The sequence below is a fragment of the Oncorhynchus keta genome, chromosome 26 (assembly GCF_023373465.1).
Source record: "Oncorhynchus keta strain PuntledgeMale-10-30-2019 chromosome 26, Oket_V2, whole genome shotgun sequence".
Classification (NCBI taxonomy): Eukaryota; Metazoa; Chordata; class Actinopteri; order Salmoniformes; family Salmonidae; genus Oncorhynchus; species Oncorhynchus keta.
In genome coordinates, this window is record NC_068446.1 from 26,852,036 (window position 1) to 26,875,998 (window position 23,963).

Consider the following 23,963-nt stretch of genomic DNA (forward strand, 5'->3'; position numbering starts at 1 on the left):
TCGCATCCTCTGCTCTCTCCACTGGCCTGTCCGCTCACGGTTCGCATCCTCTGCTCTCTCCACTGGCCTGTCCGCTCGCGGTTCGCATCCTCTGCTCTCTCCACTGGCCTGTCCTCTCGCGGTTCGCATCCTCTGCTCTCTCCACTGGCCTGTCCTCTCGCGGTTCGCATCCTCTGCTCTCTCCACTGGCCTGTCCGCTCACGGATCGCATCCTCTGCTCTCTCCACTGGCCTGTCCGCTCGCGGGCCCATCCTCTGCTCTCTTTACTGGCCTGTCCGCTCGCGCGCATCCTCTGCTCTCTCCACTGGCCTGTCCGCTCGCGGTTCGCATCCTCTGCTCTCTCCACTGGCCTGTCCGCTCGCGGTTCGCATCCTCTGCTCTCTCCACTGGCCTGTCCGCTCGCGGTTCGCATCCTCTGCTCTCTCCACTGGCCTGTCCTCTCGCGGTTCGCATCCTCTGCTCTCTCCACTGGCCTGTCCGCTCACGGTTCGCATCCTCTGCTCTCTCCACTGGCCTGTCCTCTCGCGGTTCGCATCCTCTGCTCTCTCCACTGGCCTGTCCTCTCGCGGTTCGCATCCTCTGCTCTCTCCACTGGCCTGTCCGCTCACGGTTCGCATCCTCTGCTCTCTCCACTGGCCTGTCCGCTCGCGGGCCCATCCTCTGCTCTCTCCACTGGCCTGTCCGCTCGCGGGCCCATCCTCTGCTCTCTCCACTGGCCTGTCCGCTCACGGTTCGCATCCTCTGCTCTCTCCACTGGCCTGTCCGCTCGCGGTTCGCATCCTCTGCTCTCTCCACTGGCCTGTCCGCTCGCGGTTCGCATCCTCTGCTCTCTCCACTGGCCTGTCCGCTCGCGGTTCGCATCCTCTGCTCTCTCCACTGGCCTGTCCGCTCGCGGTTCGCATCCTCTGCTCTCTCCACTGGCCTGTCCGCTCACGGTTCGCATCCTCTGCTCTCTCCACTGGCCTGTCCGCTCGCGGTTCGCATCCTCTGCTCTCTCCACTGGCCTGTCCGCTCGCGGTTCGCATCCTCTGCTCTCTCCACTGGCCTGTCCTCTCGCGGTTCGCATCCTCTGCTCTCTCCACTGGCCTGTCCGCTCACGGATCGCATCCTCTGCTCTCTCCACTGGCCTGTCCGCTCGCGGGCCCATCCTCTGCTCTCTCCACTGGCCTGTCCGCTCGCGGGCCCATCCTCTGCTCTCTCCACTGGTCTGTCCGCTCGCGGGCCCATCCTCTGCTCTCTCCACTGGCCTGTCCGCTCGCGGGCACATCCTCTGCTCTCTCCACTGGCCTGTCCTCTCGCGGTTCGCATCCTCTGCTCTCTCCACTGGCCTGTCCTCTCGCGGTTCGCATCCTCTGCTCTCTCCACTGGCCTGTCCGCTCACGGTTCGCATCCTCTGCTCTCTCCACTGGCCTGTCCGCTCGCGGGCCCATCCTCTGCTCTCTTTACTGGCCTGTCCGCTCGCGGTTCGCATCCTCTGCTCTCTCCACTGACCTGTCCGCTCGCGGGTGCATCCTCTGCTCGCAGGAACCATCCTCTGCACTCTAGATTAAACGTTTGCTACCTCAATGATGTTTAATATTACTCGACATCGTCATTTCGTGCACAATGGACTTTAGAGGCTGATTTGACGCGATAGCACACACACACACACACACACACACACACACACACACACACACACACACACACACACACACACACACACACACACACACACACACACACACACACACACACACACACACACACACACACACAGTACACAAGTGGGTCGAAAACAGCAACCTGAAAGTGACCGGTAGAAAACTGAGTAGCTCCAGGACCCTCAGGTAAACCAGTTCATTTACAGTCTCATTTTGTCCCAGCTTTACTTGCCTTTTACAGTGACAAATTACACAATAAATCACTGCTGGTGTTTTGTCAGTGGTGTACACGTCCAGATAAATCACAGCCTGCAGTCACCTGAGGAACAGCCATTGTTCTGTTAGTTAAAGTGTTGTGCTTTCAGCAAAAGGACACTGCTCTCTGTGCACCCATGAAAAAAGAAACGCAGTCTTCCTCTCAAGTGGTGGCACATCCAGCCGTTCATTTATGTAAGGCTCATGTTAACCTGGAATGTAATTTGAACAATCTGAATGTGAGTGTATTCACAGGGTAGAGTAATATCAACACTAATTCAAGAAGTGTACGGTGCCGCGAGTTTGTGCCTTTGTAGTGTATGCAGTTTGTACATTTCCAGTCTAGATTGTGTGCATGTGTGTGTTTTGGGGCTGGTACTGACCCACTGGAGGAGGTACTAGGCAGGGTCCTCCTCATGCCCACCCCTGAGGGGTTGAGGTCGTAGGCCAGGTGCCCCTGCAGCTCCCCCAGGGAGAAGTTAGGGCCTGCCCCGGTCACCACCGGAGCTGCATGCAACAAACACACAGAGGGGACAGATCAGTCAGGGGAGGAACATGTCACACACTGTACATTACTGTCAATTAAACATGCAATTATCCATGGAATCATACTCAAACATCTGCATAGAGGACATGTAGCACCATCCTCAAGCTCACTCATACATCGCCGCTGAAGAATTGTGTCGCTGTGTGAGCAAAGATGTTGTGTTGTATCTGTGTGCCTTTCTCTGTAACTGCTTCAAAGAGTGGACAGTCCCAGCTGCAGTCTGCTACCATACTTCAACGCTCGGGACAAGAGCAGGAGAATGTGGAATTATGGGTCTGGGGCTGCGTAGCCATCTATCAGCCTTTACCCCATTTCCTGTCTCAGGTTTCCACTAATGTACTTTATATATCCATGTGCATTAAAGGCTGCCTGCTGCTGTGCTGTGGTCTGGCTGGAGTGGACAGAGATGTTGTTGCACTATACTACACTAGTATGTACTGTATTGTACCGAGCAGTGGGGGCGACACAGTGAGCTCGGAGAACAATGGCCCATTTGTTAGGGCAGGTATGCTTATTAACAGTGGGATGGCGTCACTACAGATCCCCCGGCGATCAATCTCTCCCTGACTACACACTGTACTGAGACGCTGGAGAACACAACACAAAAGGAGGATTCATGGATCTCCAGTGTAGCAATTCCCTCACGTGCACCTTACAGGAACCTCTGGCCAAAGAAGAGTAACCAGGGAGGGAACTGAACACGGGCAGGGGGGGTTGAAAGCATAGAAATTGAATTATTAGAACAGGAATCCCCATTCATGTGAGGGATTCTATTTCTATAGTTGAGCTGGATAGCCGTGGTGATGTAAACAAGCTCAGTAATTACAACACATTCTGCTCTGTTTAATTACACTGGTAAAGTAGGTCAGTGGAGAATTCATCCTCTCTAAAAGGCGGCTAATGTCTCCTAGGATATGCATCCCACATGAGGCCTGGGTAAATGGAGTGCACTTAAAAGTAACCGATTAGTTAAATAACTAATTATGTAGTCTAAAATCTAAATCAACGCCTCTTGGGGGCAAAACGCGAGCATCAATATTAGTGTAAATACATGATACAAGTGTTGTGGATTTTGTGACATGAAAACCAAATGTGAATGTGTCACATAAACAGAGGTGCAGGTGATAGTTCTTATAGCATAGCGCCATGGGCAGCTGAGGATTTGGGGAGTCGGGGGGTGAATCTGAACTAGCAGTCTTTTCCCCAGGAGAGGCCAGTTGGCAGGTGGTTAATTGAAGTCTTTAACTTCTACATTTATTCCAATTAGTCAGTCAAAATGCCACATGGAAAACAGAGAGCCAGTTTGACAGGTGTAATGTGAAAACAGAGAGCCAGTTTGACAGGTGTAATGTGAAAACAGAGAGCCAGTTTGACAGGTGTAATGTGAAAACAGAGAGCCAGTTTGACAGGTGTAATGTGAAAACAGAGTGTCACGGTCGTCATAAGGAGGAGACCAAGGCACAGCGTGATAAGTGTACATTATAATTGATTAAACTAATGCAACACTGAACAAAACAACAAAACGAACCGTGAAGAAATATGACTAGTGCGAACAGGCAACTAAACAGAATAATAACCCACAAAACCAAAATGGAAAATGGCAACCTAAATAGGATCCCTAAACAGAGACAACGATAAACAGCTGCCTCTTGACTGGGAACCAATTCAGGCCACCATAGACCTACATATACCTAGACATACAAAAACCCCATAGAATTACAAAAACCCTAGACAGGACAAAAAACCCTAGACAATCCAAAAACTAAACCAACCACCCTTGTCACACCCTGAGCTAACCAAAATAATAATAAGGTCAGGGCGTGACACAGAGAGCCAGTTTGACAGGTGTAATGTCAAAACAGAGAGCCAGTTTGACAGGTGTAATGTCAAAACAGAGAGCCAGTTTGACAGGTGTAATGTCAAAACAGAGAGCCAGTTTGACAGGTGTAATGTCAAAACAGAGAGCCAGTTTGACAGGTGCAATGTCAAATGTGTTCCCTATGCATCATAATAACTCACTCATTTAGTTTAGATAATTATAGCTACAGCACTCTACATCAGCTGTGTGTGTGTGTGTGTGTGTGTGTGTGTGTGTGTGTGTGTGTGTGTGTGTGTGTGTGTGTGTGTGTGTGTGTGTGTGTGTGTGTGTGTGTGTGTGTGTGTGTGTGTGTGTGTGTGTGTGTGTGTGTGTGTGTGTGTGTGTGTGTGTGTGTGAGGTGTTATCAGCTTTCTGTTCCCTCAAGATCAAAAAGTAGACTGAGGTAAGAACAAGGCTGACAAGTCCATCTGCGGCAGCAGCCTGGGGATATCCCTTCTGGCTTTTGCTAGCAAGGTCCTGGCCAAGGTCATGCTACACAGGCTGGTGAAAAACATCACAGAGGAACTGCTGCCAGAGTCACAATGCGGCTTCAAAAAGAACAGGAGACGGTCGACATGATAGTCGCGGCACAGCAACTCCAGGAGAAGTACCGTGAACAACATCAGGACCTTTTCATGACCTTTGTCGACCTCTCCAAGGCCTTCAACACTGTGAGCAGGGAACTACTATGGGGCATTCTACTCAAATGTGGCTGTCCAGACAAATGTGTCAACATCCTTTTCCAGTTCCATGATGGGCTGATGGCTCCAATGGCCATAGGAGGGCAGGAGTCATTGCCCTTTGGAGTAAGCATCAGTGTGAGACAGGGCTGTGTGCTGGCACCTGTCCTCTTTAACATCTTTCTCCTATGTGTCACCCAGCTTCTTCACAAGGAGCTTGAGGACAGCAGCGGGGATGCGGTGGACTTCAGGATGGATGGAAACCTATTCAACATCAGGAGGATCCAAGCAGCCACCAAAGGCTTAGGCTGAGGACTGTGCTCTTGTGATCCACACTCTGGAAGACGTTTAGTCCGTCCTTGTAATGGCTGTGAGGGTCTGTAGCAGGATGGGACTGTCTATCAACACCACCAAGACAGAGGTGGTCTGTCAATGGAGATCCGGCCCTCCACCCACCATGCCTGTCTTCACCATTGAACATAAATCACTGACAATAGTGACATAGGACAACAATCCTTGGTATCAGACGGATGCCGCTACTGACCACACTGGACTGGCCTGAGGCTGCAGGGGAATTCACTGCTCTGGACTGTGCTGACCACTCTGTCTCCCATTCCATGTACCAGAATGCTGCCGTTGGCGAGAGCATTCTCACCTTTACTGTTAAGGCAAGGCTGCAAGTTACATATACCATCACAATATAATCTAGCACTCTGGTACCCATTTTGTCTTCTACATAAGTCAAATCTAATGCCCATGTTGTGAATGGCTTGTGTTCATTCAAGGATTTGTACATTGCTAGACATGACTGCCTTATTGACCTGATCGCCAGCGAGACGTCTCACCAACAGCACACATGCAGAAACATTCTTGTGTAAAGGGAAGCTGGTTTGATGTTCATGTGTTTTCCTGTGTGCCAAATACGCCAGATATTGTTGTTGTGGGGGGAGGTAAGGAAGAGGTGCTCATTTTGGAAGTGGTCTGCTCATTTTACGGCTACATGGAGCAGGCCTTTGCCGAGAAGCTGCGGAAGTATCCGCCTCTCGCGGCACTCTTGGACAGCCTCGGGTGGAGGTACAAGAAGGCGGTGCTGATATTTGGCAGTCTTGGCCACGTACACAGGCCTGCAGTGCGTGGTCTCCAGATGGTGGGCCTGACAAGAACTAGGGCAAAGCAATTGGCTATGTACTACTCTGTTTCAGTTGTCGTGGGCAGCCGAGCTGTTTGGAGAAGGATTGGCTTCCTGTACCTTTTGAGTGCCATGAATACAGGGACCTTTGAAATGATTGGATCCTTTTTTTTGTAGTGGATTCAAATAAAAGTATTTCAAATCGGTGTGTGAGTGAATGTACGCTCATCAGAGCTTGTCGTTCATACTGAAGAGTATTTATTTTGAATGAAAGATGAAGACCCTTCGGAGGAAGGCATTATCACTGTGGAAAACGAAAGCGTGATCAATTACATATGACAGATGGGTGAGCTTCACTCCCTTCAGCTCCCTTCACTTGCGCTGCCTTTCAAATCTGATTAAACTCCAATTCTAAACATAATGAAATAACATATGTAAATGATGACTCAGATTGGAGGGTAAGTGAATAGAGGTCTCAGGTGGTGACTAGTGGGGTCTGTGTGCCTGGGAGACGATGGTTATTCATACAAAGTGATTAGAGGCTGGCCATGTGGGGGGCTGTGTTAATGTGGCCCTAATTCACTAACGCCAGGCCTGGTGAGCACAGCATCCCCAGCCAATCACAAAGCTCAAAGCACACAGGACTGAACACGCAGCCTTGGCATTGTGAGTAGAACATATTAAATTGATAAAACATCTGCACAATCCACAATCCACCATGAGACAGATAAAACAACATGAGTGATGAGGAAGTCCTAAATAATGTCATCCTAAAGCCCTATGATCTGATTCCCGGTCAGAAATCATATTGAGTGTCTGATGGGGTGTAGACAGTAAGGAGGGGTTTACTCTGCATGTTGACTGTGATTAATGCTGTAAGTGGATTACGTTAGTATCTCACGCAAATCCTGGACCTGGATGTTCCCGACCATCTGTGTCACCTCGGCTGTTATACCATCCATGTGTTTCCTACCTCTGTGTATCCATCTGATGGGGTTACGGTTGAATAGCAGTAGTAGAACAGGCAGCCATGTAGAGACTAGTGGCTGAGCTACTGAGGGGAGCGGAGTGACTGCTGCCAGAGAGGCTGGGAGTTTCCACCCGCTGCCTGAGGGCCAGAGTTTGTGAGCTAGCTCATTTTTCACGGAAGAGGGCTGTCAGAACTTGAATCACCATAGTTTATGTGACACATGTCCAGCTCCTAAGCATGTTGCTGTGTAAGTTATGGGAGTTATAAGGAAAGCAGCCACACATGACGTTTTAAGAAAGAACGGTAACAAAAAGATGATAATGCACCAACACACTCACTCACATCCATTCAACCACAAATATGTATAAAAAAAAACACACGTAGCTAAATAAAAGGTGTAAATTCTTACTTCTGGACACTTGCACCAGCTCTGCTACATTAAAAACTCCTGATGTCACAAAGCTTTCCTGAAACTCAGGAGCATCTGGAAAACACAGAGATGAGTCACCATGGAGAGTTCTGTGACATAACACAACAAACATTACAGTAACTTCTCACTTCCAAGAGACATCACAAGACAAAGACACAACACATGGCAGAGTATCAGCAAGCCAGTAAAGCACATGCCCATCATGTTTGAGCCTAACAGCAACTTGGAATGTATTGGATTCCAAATATTACAGTGAAAGGTACTGCGTGTGCTAGATGAATAACGAGCTCAGTGCTTATGTCACTGTCTGGCAGTGTGTAAATGTGTATGAATATGTCATTGTGTGTTTGGTATTTGGATGTGTGTGCGAGTCGATGGGGCCCCTTACCCATGGTGGCAGCTCGGCTATCCTCCTGATCTGACCCAATACCTGTGCGTGGGCTACTGCTCTGCTCTGACTCTGAAGAGAGGGAAGGAAAGGAAGAGAGAGGGGGGAGAAAGAGAGAAAAAGGGGGTGGGGGGATATATAAGTCTAAACCCAACATAATTGGTTTCAGTTTCTACCATGTAAAAGGCTCATTTGAGGGTGATTAAGTAGTTAGACACAGTCTACAAAAATGAACACATTTAGTGAGGAATAATGGGACAAATATCAAATAAGTACTATATTGATGTAAACGTTTATAGATAGTGCTAAAGCTATTATAACCAGTGTGGTTTCAGAAAAATAAATTGGCCTGCCACAAAAATGTGAAACATGATGAATATCGCTCATTATAAAACTGCCTTGTTTGGCAAGTCTAAATAGATTCTCAATGTTTTTATTTATTTAACTAGGCAAGTCAGTTAAGAACAAATTCTTATTTACAAAGACAGCCTAGGAACAGCGGGTTAACTGCAAAACAACAGATGTATCTTGTCAGCTCAGGGATTTGATCTTACAACCTTTCGGTTACTAGTCCAACACTCTAACCACTAGGCTACCTGCAGCCTCAACAATTATGCACTGCCGTATGGGACTCCAAATCACGGCCGGTTGTGATACAGCCTGGAATCGAACCAGGGTCTCTGTAGTGGCGCCTCAAGCACTGAGATGCTGTGCCTTAGACCGCAGCGCCACTCGGCAGGCTAATCTTTTTGTTCTGCCAAAATGTACACTCAATAAAGCAACACAACAATGGCAAGGACACACAATCCAATACAATCTACTTGTATATCTGCTTAACCTGGCAAACGCAGATAATACAAGCTAAATAAATGGAGTGCAGTACAAACCAGAATGGGGATTCTTAGTGCGAAATCACAGCATACTAGATTTACCACAACGAGTCAAAGCGAACAGCGGTAGACAGAGTAAATAAATAGGGCCCTCCTCTATCAGATGGGCATGATTCCACTAGCGGATCAAAGCCACACACATTCCACAAGTTGGAGTTTAGAGTCTGTGGAGAGAGCGCCTCGTTGTAGTCTTCACACCGACTCCCCCATCAGTAGAACGAGCACCCAGCTTCCTCTGGACTTCCCTCTACACTGGACGAGTGAGCCAGACACCCTACTGCGATGTGTGACAACCACAGCAGACGGCACCACCACACAGGTAGCAATGACTGTCTCCTCCATGAAGCTCTGTAGTGAATGGCATTATTTCTACCTTATCCCCCTTATACGTTCTTCCACAGCCACTTCGATGGCGCTCAAGCTTATAATCACTATCATGGGGCGATGTGCTAAAGAATTGGCAGGCAGCATTCAGACTGATTGAGGAGTATGGTCGAACCTCTGGGCTGTGGTTTGTTCTGTGGCTAATCTACTGTAGTAGAAAGACAACGGAAAAAAAACTGCAAAAAAGAAACATAAACAAAAACAGCCATCTTGATTTGACTGGCCAAGTCAGACATACTCTGCCAATGAAACTTCTCCAATTGTTTCTCTCCTCTGCTATCTTTAATACTCAAAACACTCTTGCCAAAAGCTGCAGCGAATTCTAGGCAGGCCACCCTCAGACAAAATCCCTGGCACAAAGAGCAAAATAAAGAGGGAACTATAGCAAGAGAAGGTGAGAGAGACTGGCACACACACACACAAAGACACGTAAATGCCCCCAAAGACATTGCTGGGGAAAACAAATACATAGTTAATGCATTTTCTGTATCATATTTCTGAAAATATATATGGGTTTGTAAGGGTGTTTGGGGGGGGGGGTGATGCCATGATGATGCAATAAAACGTGGCCGAAACAAGAGACCATCCATTTTCTCTCCGAAAGTAGTTGACTGCCATTTTGTTAACTGTTAACATTGTGTCTTTGTGTTTTCAAGTCATATTGTTTTGATGGTTTTATCATTCCAGGATTGTAAGAGTTAATGAACAAATCACCAACACCTCTGAGATACCATTCAAATGTGAGAAATTCATAAATGTCAGATAGGATAATAAATGGCCATTGCAGCTGTTCCGTCGTGAGCTTGAACAGGGTTCAATGAGGGAAAAATTGATCTACTTGTCCCTAAACTTGTTATTTAAGAAAAAGATCAAGATAAACACTTTGAAAATGTGTTATTACACACTTTCAGAATTGAACTATATCTCTCCTCTCTTTCTCTCTCTATCCTCGCCCTCATATTCCCGACCTCATCGTTACACATGTATTATTAATATATATATATATATATATATATATATATATATATATGTTGTGGCACTTGTTGTTGCTATTTTCTTTCCAAGTAAGTTATTTCTCTGGCCAGGGTTCGCTAAACTAAACATACATTTTGGCAGACATTTCATGTGCAGAGGACTTTAGTGTTGGCAGCCATTTTAGATTGCTCTTTCTCCCATCTCTCTTTCCCTCACTCACTCTCTCCCTCCCCCTCTCTTTCTCTCTCTCTCGCCCAGAGAAAGAACACATAAAGTACAACTAACCCTGTTGAAGAGTGCCAGCATGCTCCTGTGCCAAATCACCCCTTCAGAGGAAAGACGAAAAGAGAGAGAGACAGAGCAGTGCCATTTAATTGTTGTTGGCAGACAGAGAGAAAGAGAGAACGAGAGGAAGAAAGAGAGAAATAGAGAGGGGGAGAGAGATGCACAGAGAGAGGGTTTTGAGAGAGAAATACATTTTTGCTATGCAAGTGACTTAACCATTTTAGCTGAGTTACTCTGCAATCAGTATGTCACAGTTAAATTACAACACCGAACAGACAGCATTACAAGCACAGGGAAGCTTCCCTCATCAGTCCAACCAGGGGACACATGCTTGTCTGAAGTAAACTACCAGAGATGTGGTCCAAGCTGCAAGTATACTCGTAACTGAGAGATTCTTGTAACACAACCCTTTGTACAGTATATATTTTCCCATAACAGGAAAACCACAAGGCTGGTGAATTTGAATTTCTACAATGCACCCGGTATTTGGTTTCATTTTGATCTCATGACATTATTGTAAATACAGTGGCTGGGCTGGCTAAAGCCAACACTGCCGGCTGAAGTGGCCAGAGGAAGCTAAGCTAGGGATTTTGAGGCAAGGCTATCTATTCACAGTTCCCATGGTGCCTGGGCAGATTTGGAGAGACAATCTTTGGCTTCTCCCAAACCCACTACCCATCAGTCACCAGGTGAGAGGAGCTGTTTCTCCAGCAGGAAGGAGAACCGAAGCTATGATGATGTGACAGTGGAACAACATAGGTCAAAACACGGAAACAATTATGACCTGTCTGTTCCCTTATCACTTCATATGAATCACAGACATGCCTTGTACTGGAGAACTTCATGAACACCACCCACCCACTATGAGGCTTTAATATGTAGCGATAACACACTAATTCATTACGATAGCCACGCTTCTGGTATGGAGATGGCTTCCTTGTATCGATCAAACCGATTGTCTACTTTAAAATCTCTAATGGAATAGAACAGTCAATGTCAATCCAATGTGTAACTGATAGCCTCTCTAGTGTGTAACAAGCTAATCACAGTAATGTTCTTTCTATAGCACAATTGAGCGTGCTGCAGCAAAGCTCATCTAGGCTCTACTGATGTACTGTGAGACCACTGTGGGAAGGCACCCCCTTCGGTATAGGATAGAACTTATATCCCTCATTTTAAATTCTCAACCACAGTACCGTACACATTCCCCAAAACATGAATATCTACAGTTTACTTATTGTTGTAGTAAGTTCAAGCATATCGTATGATTTACTAGTTTGGAGTAATATGGGAAAATGCAGATAAATAAAATGATATCTCGTGCTTGTGCCATGATATAACACCAGGGGCTCCCTCTTGTAATCTTTCTCAGCAGTCTGTCTCCGTGTTTCTCTGTGGAAAGACTGTTCAGTTCACTGCAGCTGAGGTCAGAGAACAAACCAATCAATGGAGTTCTGCCCCAGCAACAGAGCTACCGAGCTCACCCCTCTCCCTTCATTTTACCTCTCCATCTCTCTCCGTCTCTCCCTTCAACAGCCCCAATCAATTTCACATCTTCAATTAAAATTTCAAACCACGACAAGAACAAAGCCAATGCAGAGATATTACAGCAAACAAAAACTTTGATAGCCTCTTTCCCCATCTGTTCCATTTCTTTCCCCATCTGTTCCATTTCTTTCCCCATCTGTTCCATTTCTTTCCCCGTCTGTTCCATTTCTTTCCCCATCTGTTCCATTTCTTTCCCCGTCTGTTCCATTTCTTTCCCTATCTGTTCCATTTCTTTCCCCATCTGTTCCATTTCTTTCCCCGTCTGTTCCATTTCTTTCCCCGTCTGTTCCATTTCTTTCCCTATCTGTTCCATTTCTTTCCCCGTCTGTTCCATTTCTTTCCCTATCTGTTCCATTTCTTTCCCCGTCTGTTCCATTTCTTTCCCCGTCTGTTCCATTTCTTTCCCTATCTGTTCCATTTCTTTCCCTATCTGTTCCATTTCTTTCCCCGTCTGTTCCATTTCTTTCCCCGTCTGTTCCATTTCTTTCCCCATCTGTTCCATTTCTTTCCCCATCTGTTCCATTTCTTTCCCCATCTGTTCCATTTCTTTCCCCATCTGTTCCATTTCTTTCCCCATCTGTTCCATTTCTTTCCCCATCTGTTCCATTTCTTTCCCCATCTGTTCCATTTCTTTCCCCATCTGTTCCATTTCTTTCCCCATCTGTTCCATTTCTTTCCCCATCTGTTCCATTTCTTTCCCCATCTGTTCCATTTCTTTCCCCATCTGTTCCATTTCTTTCCCCGTCTGTTCCATTTCTTTCCCCGTCTGTTCCATTTCTTTCCCCATCTGTTCCATTTCTTTCCCCGTCTGTTCCATTTCTTTCCCCATCTGTTCCATTTCTTTCCCCATCTGTTCCATTTCTTTCCCCATCTGTTCCATTTCTTTCCCCATCTGTTCCATTTCTTTCCCCATCTGTTCCATTTCTTTCCCCATCTGTTCCATTTCTTTCCCCATCTGTTCCATTTCTTTCCCCATCTGTTCCATTTCTTTCCCTATCTGTTCCATTTCTTTCCCCGTCTGTTCCATTTCTTTCCCCATCTGTTCCATTTCTTTCCCCGTCTGTTCCATTTCTTTCCCCGTCTGTTCCATTTCTTTCCCTATCTGTTCCATTTCTTTCCCTATCTGTTCCATTTCTTTCCCCGTCTGTTCCATTTCTTTCCCCGTCTGTTCCATTTCTTTCCCTATCTGTTCCATTTCTTTCCCCGTCTGTTCCATTTCTTTCCCTATCTGTTCCATTTCTTTCCCTATCTGTTCCATTTCTTTCCCTATCTGTTCCATTTCTTTCCCCATCTGTTCCATTTCTTTCCCCATCTGTTCCATTTCTTTCCCCATCTGTTCCATTTCTTTCCCCATCTGTTCCATTTCTTTCCCCATCTGTTCCATTTCTTTCCCCATCTGTTCCATTTCTTTCCCCGTCTGTTCCATTTCTTTCCCCATCTGTTCCATTTCTTTCCCCATCTGTTCCATTTCTTTCCCCATCTGTTCCATTTCTTTCCCCATCTGTTCCATTTCTTTCCCCATCTGTTCCATTTCTTTCCCCATCTGTTCCATTTCTTTCCCCATCTGTTCCATTTCTTTCCCCGTCTGTTCCATTTCTTTCCCCATCTGTTCCATTTCTTTCCCCGTCTGTTCCATTTCTTTCCCCGTCTGTTCCATTTCTTTCCCCATCTGTTCCATTTCTTTCCCCGTCTGTTCCATTTCTTTCCCCATCTGTTCCATTTCTTTCCCCATCTGTTCCATTTCTTTCCCCATCTGTTCCATTTCTTTCCCCATCTGTTCCATTTCTTTCCCCATCTGTTCCATTTCTTTCCCCATCTGTTCCATTTCTTTCCCCATCTGTTCCATTTCTTTCCCTATCTGTTCCATTTCTTTCCCCATCTGTTCCATTTCTTTCCCCATCTGTTCCATTTCTTTCCCCATCTGTTCCATTTCTTTCCCCATCTGTTCCATTTCTTTCCCCATCTGTTCCATTTCTTTCCCCATCTGTTCCATTTCTTTCCCTATCTGTTCCATTTCTTTCCTCCTTTTGCTTGCACGTCTTCTCCCTCTCTTCTTCCCCCCTCCATTTCAGCCCATGCAGACAGTCTGAATCTGCATGGGCAGCCCCAGCAGCCCTCCCTACCCACAAACTCCCTGGTTAATATTTAGAATGGGAGACACCAAATAGAAGAGGACTGGCCTGCTGGACCAGAATCCACATAGAAACCAATTCCACGGAAAACGTTTATTGGCCAAATGGTCTAACCATGGTGTTGTTAAACTAATCCGAATTTATTCAGAATAAGGTGCAGAGGCTAATTTATATTCAAAATAGCTAACCTCTCTTGCAAACAAAGCAACTGCTGACTGCACTGGCTTGGCTGGTAGATGGCTGCTTTAATCCTGCTTGTACTATATATTTCAAGGTAGAATTTCCTACAGTTTTAGCCTAAAGCTGGGTTGTTGTTGAAACATACACAGTGAGGGTCACTCGCCCTGATTACACAAGTGAATGTCTTTGCAGAATTATAGAACCCTCAGTCAGCTTGGAGAGCATTCTCCTTTTAATTCATTCAGAAAAAAATGCTGAGCATGAGAGAATCAGGCGCTGCAGTACTGACTTTAATTTGACGCAGCCATCCTTTTATGTGCTGGAGCACTGAAGTGTTCTATATGGAGTCTGAGAGAGAGAGAGAGAGAGGCTACGCTGAGGAGAACTGAGCAGAGGAGAGCCCTAAGTCACCTCTGTCAAACACACCGCACAGCTCTCAACCTGATAAACTGCACCAGCCCACCGTAAAACAGACAGAAGAACATACAGGGATCTGGAGAAGAAAAAGTGAGACGCAAGCACAGAGAAGGATGAAGGGAGAGAGAATGTGATGACAGCTACAAAGTCAAGTAGGGTAGAGGTCAGGGTGCCGTCAAATAGTGTCACGATACCAAAAAAGACAACTAAAATGAATGGGCAAAGTCAGGCGGCTGAAAAATATGTCAACGGTAGAGAGGCACACTACGCAGCTGCAAAGAGCCAAACTTCCAGCCCCGCTGCTGGCAGACTTCCAGGAAAGGACTTGGTTACAGTGAAGATCAGGAAGTCAGGCATTGGTGTGAAAACGGTGGGCTCTGATAAATTGGACCAGCTGACCTTTCCTTGCAGTAGAGTGCAGCTTCCTGTGGTAGTGGGTCTTTAAGGAGTGGGGGCGGCATGACAGTAATAACACATCAGGCATTTTTCTCAATCAGGAGAGGAATAGCTCCCAGCTGGGGGAAGGATACCCACTCAGATACAGAGGACACAGTGTCTGCATGTGGGTACGCACGCACACACGCACCACTGCTCATGCAGGGTAAAACAAAACACACACACACTGCTCACGCTGCAGCACACAGTATGACCAAAGACAGTAAGGAACACAAACGCTGACTCTGCCATGATTTGCAGTCAAATTAACGACCCCTCTCTGAGTTCCCTCTTGGTACCCGTTACCACATAGGAAGTCAAACGAGAAACACTGGAAGAGATATTTTGTGAGAGGCAGAAAGTGATCATTGAACTTCTAGAGTGAAAGAAGCCATGGACTCTCCTGACTACAATTAGTGCTGTCAGCGTGAGTCGTGCCACGGGAGGTCAGGGGATTTTTATTCCAACAGGGAAAGCTATTAAACAACTATAGTGACTCGTCCTGGGCATTAATAGCTCCAGAGAAGGCCCTGCTTGTGTTGTGCGTAAAGAATTATAAAACTTTATTTTTCTTGCTTTTTCCACAAACCACAATATAAAAAACCAGATGCGAACGCTGTGTTCTTTTCAAGTTATTTTTGGAAGGATTTCATAGACATATTAAAATATATATTTATATGTAAGGTTTTAAACCACCCACCATCCCTTTTGGATCGGCTATAAAGATTTCTCCCTGCAATTTGAGCGCAACATGTCATTTGCGTGGACACGTGGAGCGGTGTGCACCACACAACCTCGCACATGAAATAATGAATGATAAAACACACGCACATCTTTACAATGGACCACAATCTGAACGTCTGACATCATTTTCTTTCCATCCTATGAGAGTCTCTGGTATGTGGCTAAAGTAGGAGAACAGCATGATGGGGGCTTTCAGACAAGCCTTTTTCCCCCCCATAGTTCATGTATTTAACCCTTTATTTCACCAATCTGATTTGGTCACCTGATAACATACAGATAACATTCATTTGTCACCTGATAACATACAGATAACATTCATTTGTCACCTGATAACATACAGATAACATTCATTTGTCACCTGATAACATTCATTTGATCACTCTATTGTTGCTGAGAATATTCATGCACAGCAGAACATGTACATTTGTAGTGTATTTGTAGTGCCTGTTTGTGTTGGAGACAGCACCAGGAGTCTTCCCACCACCAGGACTCTAAATAGAAAGGAATTACCACCATGCAGGCAGGCTGTCCTTCACACTCTCTCTGTCTTCCATTCACAGCAGATTCCATTTCAAATAGGCTTTTCTGGCTTGGCAACAATAGAGTATATCTATAGCATCATTTCACTGTGGTGAGAAGCCACCGGATAGCTCGCTGACCCCTTTCTCTACACCCTCTGTCTCTAGTTTTAAGTGGACATTACTGGAATGACAATAACGTGAGCCAGACAGCTGAATTGATGGCAAACAATAACATATATCAGACCACAATGGTACGCTCTAGGAACAACTTCATGGACAGACCCCCCAAGGATGTTAATGTCTCACTTCACTGCTCTTTGTTTGTCCAGCTAATATTTTACACAGAGGGCCAATGCCTTGTTATTCTGTGTGGTCAATAATCACTTCTCACATACTGTTCACCAAGCCAGTTAGTTATACTAGTATAATATATCATTACCATTTTAAAAAACTTTCCCATGTAGCCCTGGCCTGGGTGTGTGTCCATCTGTAACCACAGGGGGCAGTGTGGAGGTCAGTAGTCTCATGGGGCTCTGATGCAGAATTCACTACTGATACAGCATGCTTTGGCTTAGATGACCCAGCCACAACCACTACTATAGTACGGTGAGTGTAGAAATGTACAGCTGTCACATACACACAGGATGAGTCTGATGAGTGTTTCTGCAAACCAGCAATGGATCTTATGCTAAACTGCATCTACTGTAATACATTAAATTAAAGCACTAGTGTAATCAGCAATGACTGTATATATGAATGGACAAAGCCATTGATCATATGACACCATTCACTTCCTTTTTACTCCAGGAAGTGAAGTTGCAGGCTAGCTCAGTGCTGGCCCCTTTCATTGGGTAACTCAAGTTAAAAGGCCGACCGGGATACTGTAGGCTGCCATTAGCAACTAAATTATCCTTATAAAGTCTTCTGTGTACAATTTGAAAAATAATCAGTTCAAGGACATACATCTGGTCGATTAAAAGCAATTATTGGTACCATGATTGTCTTCTAAACAAATTTCTATTCACATGAAGCATGCTATTTTCCCATTCATTTTAATGGGGATCCTGTTTTCTGCTAACAAGCCTGTCAGATTTGAACTTCCATGGCTTCAATGAGAAGGTGCAGTTTTTCACCCCTGGTAATCAGTCACTACAGGACATTTAATTGGCAGATGCAGATGCTGTCATCCATCCTATTGGTGCCGCATTGAAGTGAGCCAATGAAGTCAGGGAGGCTGATGAGAGCCAGACATAGGTGGTCTGACACTCTGGAATCTTTACGCCACATGTTAGGGGTGAGCCAGCAGCGACCAGAAAGAAAAGGGAGGTCGTTAAACGACCAGAGTGGTTTTTGTAAGATTGTTTGTGTTCTTTTGACGAGCACCAATTTGTGAGCTGTCAAAGTGCAGTCTGGGAACAAAGAGGAGAGAGACAGAGACAGAGAGATTTCTGTAGGTCTCATGTTTAGTATAGATACAGATTCTGCTCAGTCTAATATGCTGTTGAAGATACTTCTTCAAACTGGAACATTTGCTGAAAGTACTGCCTTGGAAGTGAAGCTTCACTTAACATTCTCTCTGTTCACACCACTAATCTCAGCACTCCTATCAAACTTGCAGCGCGTGCCACAAGTGTCGAGAGAGAGAGCAGAGGATCAACACAAGGAGGTCATCTGAGGCAACCCTCCTCCCACAGATAGCTGGGTGTCTGCCTGGTGCCTGCCTGGGTGATATGATGTGTTCTATGGATGGATGGCAGCTCCAGTTGATGGACTGTGGCTTGGCACTGGTGCCTAAAGGCTTAACCTCAACTACAAGGCAAAATGAATCCCTCTGGAGGGAAAATTGTCTTGTGAAAAGGGGATATGAGAGGGCTGGGGTCTGGAATTGGGACTGACTCATATCTTAGGTATGGTGGATATAGACTTTGAGAGGTAGACCTACTGAGCACATTATAGCTAAATAATTCAGCAAAAAGCACATAAGTCTGGATTGAATCAATTCAATAAAGCGGTGGGGGAATGGGGTGACCGAGTATATCCCTGAGTACACCCCTGACGTAGTGTTACCACCCCTGACGTAGTGTTCCCACCCCTGACGTAGTGTTCCCACCCCTGACGTAGTGTTCCCACCCCTGACGTAGTGTTCCCACCCCTGACGTAGTGTTCCCACCCCTGACGTAGTGTTCCCACCCCTGACGTAGTGTTCCCACCCCTGACGTAGTGTTCCCACCCCTGACGTAGTGTTCCACCCCTGACGTGATGTTACCACCCCTGACGTAGTGTTACCACCCCTGACGTAGTGTTCCCACCCCTGACGTAGTGTTCCCACCCCTGACGTAGTGTTCCCACCCCTGTTGTTCCCACCCCTGACGTAGTGTTCCCACCCCTGACGTAGTGTTCCCACCCCTGACGTAGTGTTCCCACCCCTGACGTGGTGTTCCCACCCCTGACGTGTTCCCACCCCTGACGTAGTGTTCCCACCCCTGACGTAGTGTTCCCACCCCTGACGTGGTGTTCCACCCCTGACGTGGTGTTCCACCCCTGACGTAGTGTTCCCACCCCTGACGTAGTGTTCCCACCCCCCTGACGTAGTGTTCCCACCCCTGACGTAGTGTTCCCACCCCTGACGTAGTGTTCCCACCCCTGACGTGTGTTCCCACCCCTGACGTAGTGTTCCCACCCCTGACGTAGTGTTCCCACCCCTGACGTAGTGTTCCACCCCTGACGTGTGTTCCACCCCTGACGTAGTGTTCCCCCCTGACCCCCCTGACGTGGTGTTCCCACCCCTGACGTAGTGTTCCCACCCCTGACGTAGTGTTCCCACCCCTGACCCCACCCCTGACGTAGTGTTCCGACCCCTGACGTAGTGTTCCCACCCCTGACGTAGTGTTCCCACCCCTGACGTAGTGTTCCCACCCCTGACGTAGTGTTCCCACCCCTGACGTAGTGTTCCCACCCCTGACGTAGTGTTCCCACCCCTGACGTAGTGTTCCCACCCCTGACGTAGTGTTCCCACCCCTGACGTAGTGTTCCACCCCCTGACGTAGTGTTCCCACCCCTGACGTAGTGTTCCCACCCCTGACGTAGTGTTCCCACCCCTGACGTAGTGTTCCCACCCCTGACGTAGTGTTACCACCCCCCTGACGTAGTGTTACCACCCCTGACGTAGTGTTCCCACCCCTGACGTAGTGTTCCCACCCCTGACGTAGTGTTCCCACCCCTGACGTAGTGTTCCCACCCCTGACGTAGTGTTACCACCCCCTGACGTAGTGTTACCACCCCCTGACGTAGTGTTCCACCCCTGACGTAGTGTTCCCACCCCTGACGTAGTGTTCCCACCCCTGACGTAGTGTTCCCACCCCTGACGTAGTGTTCCCACCCCTGACGTAGTGTTCCACCCCTGACGTAGTGTTCCACCCCTGACGTAGTGTTCCCACCCCTGACGTAGTGTTCCCACCCCTGACGTAGTGTTCCCACCCCTGACGTAGTGTTCCCACCCCTGACGTAGTGTTCCCACCCCTGACCCCACCCCTGACGTAGTGTTCCCACCCCTGACGTAGTGTTCCACCCCTGACCCCCCCTGACGTAGTGTTCCCACCCCTGACGTGGTGTTCCCACCCCTGACGTAGTGTTCCCACCCCTGACGTAGTGTTCCACCCCTGACGTAGTGTTCCCACCCCTGACGTAGTGTTCCCACCCCCCCTGACGTAGTGTTCCCACCCCTGACGTAGTGTTCCCACCCCTGACGTAGTGTTCCCACCCCTGACGTAGTGTTCCCACCCCTGACCCACCCCTGACGTAGTGTTCCACCCCTGACGTAGTGTTCCCACCCCTGACGTAGTGTTACCACCCCTGACGTAGTGTTTACCACCCCTGACGTAGTGTTCCACCCCTGACGTAGTGTTCCCACCCCTGACGTGTAGTGTTCCCACCCCTGACGTGTTCCCACCCCTGACGTGTTACCACCCCTGACGTAGTGTTACCACCCCTGACGTAGTGTTCCCCCTGACGTAGTGTTCCCCCCTGACGTAGTGTTCCCACCCCTGACGTAGTGTTCCCACCCCTGACGTAGTGTTCCCACCCCTGACGTGTGTTCCACCCCTGACGTAGTGTTCCCACCCCTGACGTAGTGTTCCCACCCCTGACGTAGTGTTCCCACCCCTGACGTAGTGTTCCCACCCCTGACGTGGTGTTACCACCCCTGACGTGGTGTTCCCACCCCTGACGTGGTGTTCCCACCCCTGACGTAGTGTTCCCACCCCTGACCCCCCCTGACGTAGTGTTCCACCCCTGACGTAGTGTTCCCACCCCTGACGTTGTTCCACCCCTGACGTGGTGTTTCCCACCCCTGACGTAGTGTTCCCACCCCTGACGTAGTGTTCCACCCCTGACGTAGTGTTCCCACCCCTGACGTAGTGTTCCCACCCCTGACGTAGTGTTCCCACCCCTGACGTAGTGTTCCACCCCTGACGTAGTGTTCCCACCCCTGACGTAGTGTTCCCACCCCTGACGTAGTGTTCCCACCCCTGACGTAGTGTTCCCACCCCTGACGTAGTGTTCCCACCCCTGACGTAGTGTTCCCACCCCTGACGTAGTGTTCCCACCCCTGACGTAGTGTTCCCACCCCTGACGTAGTGTTCCACCCCTGACGTAGTGTTCCCACCCCTGACGTAGTGTTCCCACCCCTGACGTAGTGTTCCCACCCCTGACGTAGTGTTCCCACCCCTGACGTAGTGTTCCACCCCTGACGTAGTGTTCCCACCCCTGACGTAGTGTTCCACCCCTGACGTAGTGTTCCCACCCCTGACGTAGTGTTCCCACCCCTGACGTAGTGTTCCACCCCTGACGTAGTGTTCCCACCCCTGACGTAGTGTTCCACCCCTGACGTGTGTTCCCACCCTGACGTGTGTTCCACCCCTGACGTAGTGTTACCACCCCCCCTGACGTGTGTTCCCACCCCTGACGTAGTGTTCCCACCCCTGACGTAGTGTTCCACCCCCCCTGACGTGTGTTCCCACCCCTGACGTAGTGTTCCACCCCTGACGTAGTGTTCCACCCCTGACGTAGTGTTCCCACCCCTGACGTAGTGTTCCCACCCCTGACGTAGTGTTCCCACCCCTGACGTAGTGTTCCACCCCTGACCCCTGACGTAGTGTTCCCACCCCTGACGTGGTGTTCCCACCCCTGAGTGTTCCCACCCCTGACCCCACCCCTGACGTAGTGTTCCCACCCCTGACGTAGTGTTCCCACCCCTGACGTAGTGTTCCCACCCCTGACGTAGTGTTCCCACCCCTGACGTGTTCCACCCCTGTGTGTTCCCACCCCTGACGTAGTGTTCCCACCCCTGACGTAGTGTTCCCACCCCTGACGTAGTGTTCCCACCCCTGACGTAGTGTTCCCACCCCCCCTGACGTAATGTTCCACCCCTGACGTAGTGTTCCCACCCCTGACGTAGTGTTCCACCCCTGACGTAGTGTTCCCACCCCTGACGTAGTGTTCCCACCCCTGACGTAGTGTTCCCACCCCTGACGTAGTGTTCCCACCCCTGACGTAGTGTTCCACCCCTGACGTAGTGTTCCCACCCCTGACGTAGTGTTCCCACCCCTGACGTAGTGTTCCCACCCCTGACGTAGTGTTCCCACCCCTGACGTGGTGTTCCCACCCCTGACGTAGTGTTCCCACCCCTGACGTAGTGTTCCCACCCCTGACGTAGTGTTCCACCCCTGACGTTCCACCCCTGACGTGTGTTCCACCCCTGACGTAGTGTTCCACCCCTGACGTGGTGTTCCCACCCCTGACGTAGTGTTCCCACCCCTGACGTGGTGTTCCCACCCCTGACGTACCACCCCTGACGTAGTGTTCCCACCCCTGACGTAGTGTTCCCACCCCTGACGTAGTGTTCCACCCCTGACGTAGTGTTCCACCCCTGACGTAGTGTTCCACCCCTGACGTAGTGTTCCCACCCCTGTTCCCACCCCTGACGTAGTGTTCCCACCCCCCTGACGTAGTGTTCCCACCCCTGACCACCCCTGAGTGTTCCCACCCCTGACGTGAGTGTTCCCACCCCTGACGTGTGTTCCCACCCCTGACGTAGTGTTCCCACCCCTGACGTAGTGTTCCCACCCCTGACGTAGTGTTCCCACCCCTGACGTAGTGTTCCCACCCCTGACGTAGTGTTCCCACCCCTGACGTAGTGTTCCCACCCCTGACGTAGTGTTCCCACCCCTGACGTAGTGTTCCCACCCCTGACCCACCCCTGACGTAGTGTTCCCACCCCTGACGTAGTGTTCCCACCCCTGACGTAGTGTTCCCACCCCTGACGTAGTGTTCCCACCCCTGACGTAGTGTTCCCACCCCTGACGTAGTGTTCCACCCCTGACGTGGTGTGTTCCCACCCCTGACGTAGTGTTCCCACCCCTGATGTAGTGTTCCCACCCCTGACGTAGTGTTCCCACCCCTGACGTAGTGTTCCCACCCCTGACGTAGTGTTCCCACCCCTGACGTAGTGTTCCCACCCCTGACGTAGTGTTCCCACCCCTGACGTAGTGTTCCACCCCTGACGTAGTGTTCCCACCCCTGACCCCTGACGTAGTGTTCCCACCCCTGACGTAGTGTTACCACCCCTGACGTAGTGTTCCCACCCCTGACGTAGTGTTCCCACCCCTGACGTAGTGTTCCACCCCTGACGTAGTGTTCCCACCCCTGACGTAGTGTTCCCACCCCTGACGTAGTGTTCCCACCCCTGACGTAGTGTTCCCACCCCTGACGTAGTGTTCCCACCCCTGACGTAGTGTTCCCACCCCTGACGTAGTGTTCCCACCCCTGACGTAGTGTTCCCACCCCTGACGTAGTGTTCCCACCCCTGACGTAGTGTTCCCACCCCTGACGTAGTGTTCCCACCCCTGACGTAGTGTTCCACCCCCTGACGTAGTGTTCCACCCCTGACGTAGTGTTCCCACCCCTGACGTAGTGTTGTTCCACCCCTGACGTAGTGTTCCCACCCCTGACGTAGTGTTCCCACCCCTGACGTAGTGTTCCACCCCTGACGTAGTGTTCCACCCCTGACGTAGTGTTCCCACCCCTGACGTAGTGTTCCCACCCCTGACGTAGTGTTCCCACCCCTGACGTAGTGTTCCACCCCTGACGTGGTGTTCCCACCCCTGACGTGTGTTCCCACCCCTGACGTAGTGTTCCCACCCCTGACGTAGTGTTCCCACCCCTGACGTGGTGTTCCCACCCCTGACGTAGTGTTCCCACCCCTGACGTAGTGTTCCCACCCCTGACGTAGTGTTCCCACCCCTGACGTAGTGTTCCACCCCTGACGTAATGTTCCCACCCCTGACGTAGTGTTCCCACCCCTGACGTAGTGTTCCCACCCCTGACGTGTGTTCCCACCCCTGACGTAGTGTTCCACCCCCTGACGTAGTGTTCCACCCCTGACGTAGTGTTCCCACCCCTGACGTGTGTTCCCACCCCTGACGTGGTGTTCCACCCCTGACGTAGTGTTCCACCCCTGACGTAGTGTTCCCACCCCTGACGTAGTGTTCCCACC

The 23,963-nt window shown here is 49.2% G+C and overlaps 1 protein-coding gene across 7 annotated transcripts in view; it reads right to left on the reverse strand.

Moving 5' to 3' along the window:
• LOC118359172 (nuclear factor 1 C-type-like) overlaps window positions 1–23,963 on the reverse strand; it is a 151,500-nt gene that overhangs the window by 52,160 nt on the left and 75,377 nt on the right. For 6 of the 7 annotated variants that reach the window (XM_052480466.1, XM_052480464.1, XM_052480467.1 and 3 more), the window contains exons 3-5: window positions 7,901–7,972; window positions 7,492–7,566; window positions 2,282–2,405 (exon numbers count right to left, since the gene is read on the reverse strand). In XM_052480466.1, coding sequence (XP_052336426.1) covers window positions 2,282–2,405; window positions 7,492–7,566; window positions 7,901–7,972 — 271 coding nt within the window. The remainder of the gene's footprint in view (window positions 1–2,281; window positions 2,406–7,491; window positions 7,567–7,900; window positions 7,973–23,963) is intronic. The other variant, XM_052480468.1, reaches the window with a different exon arrangement.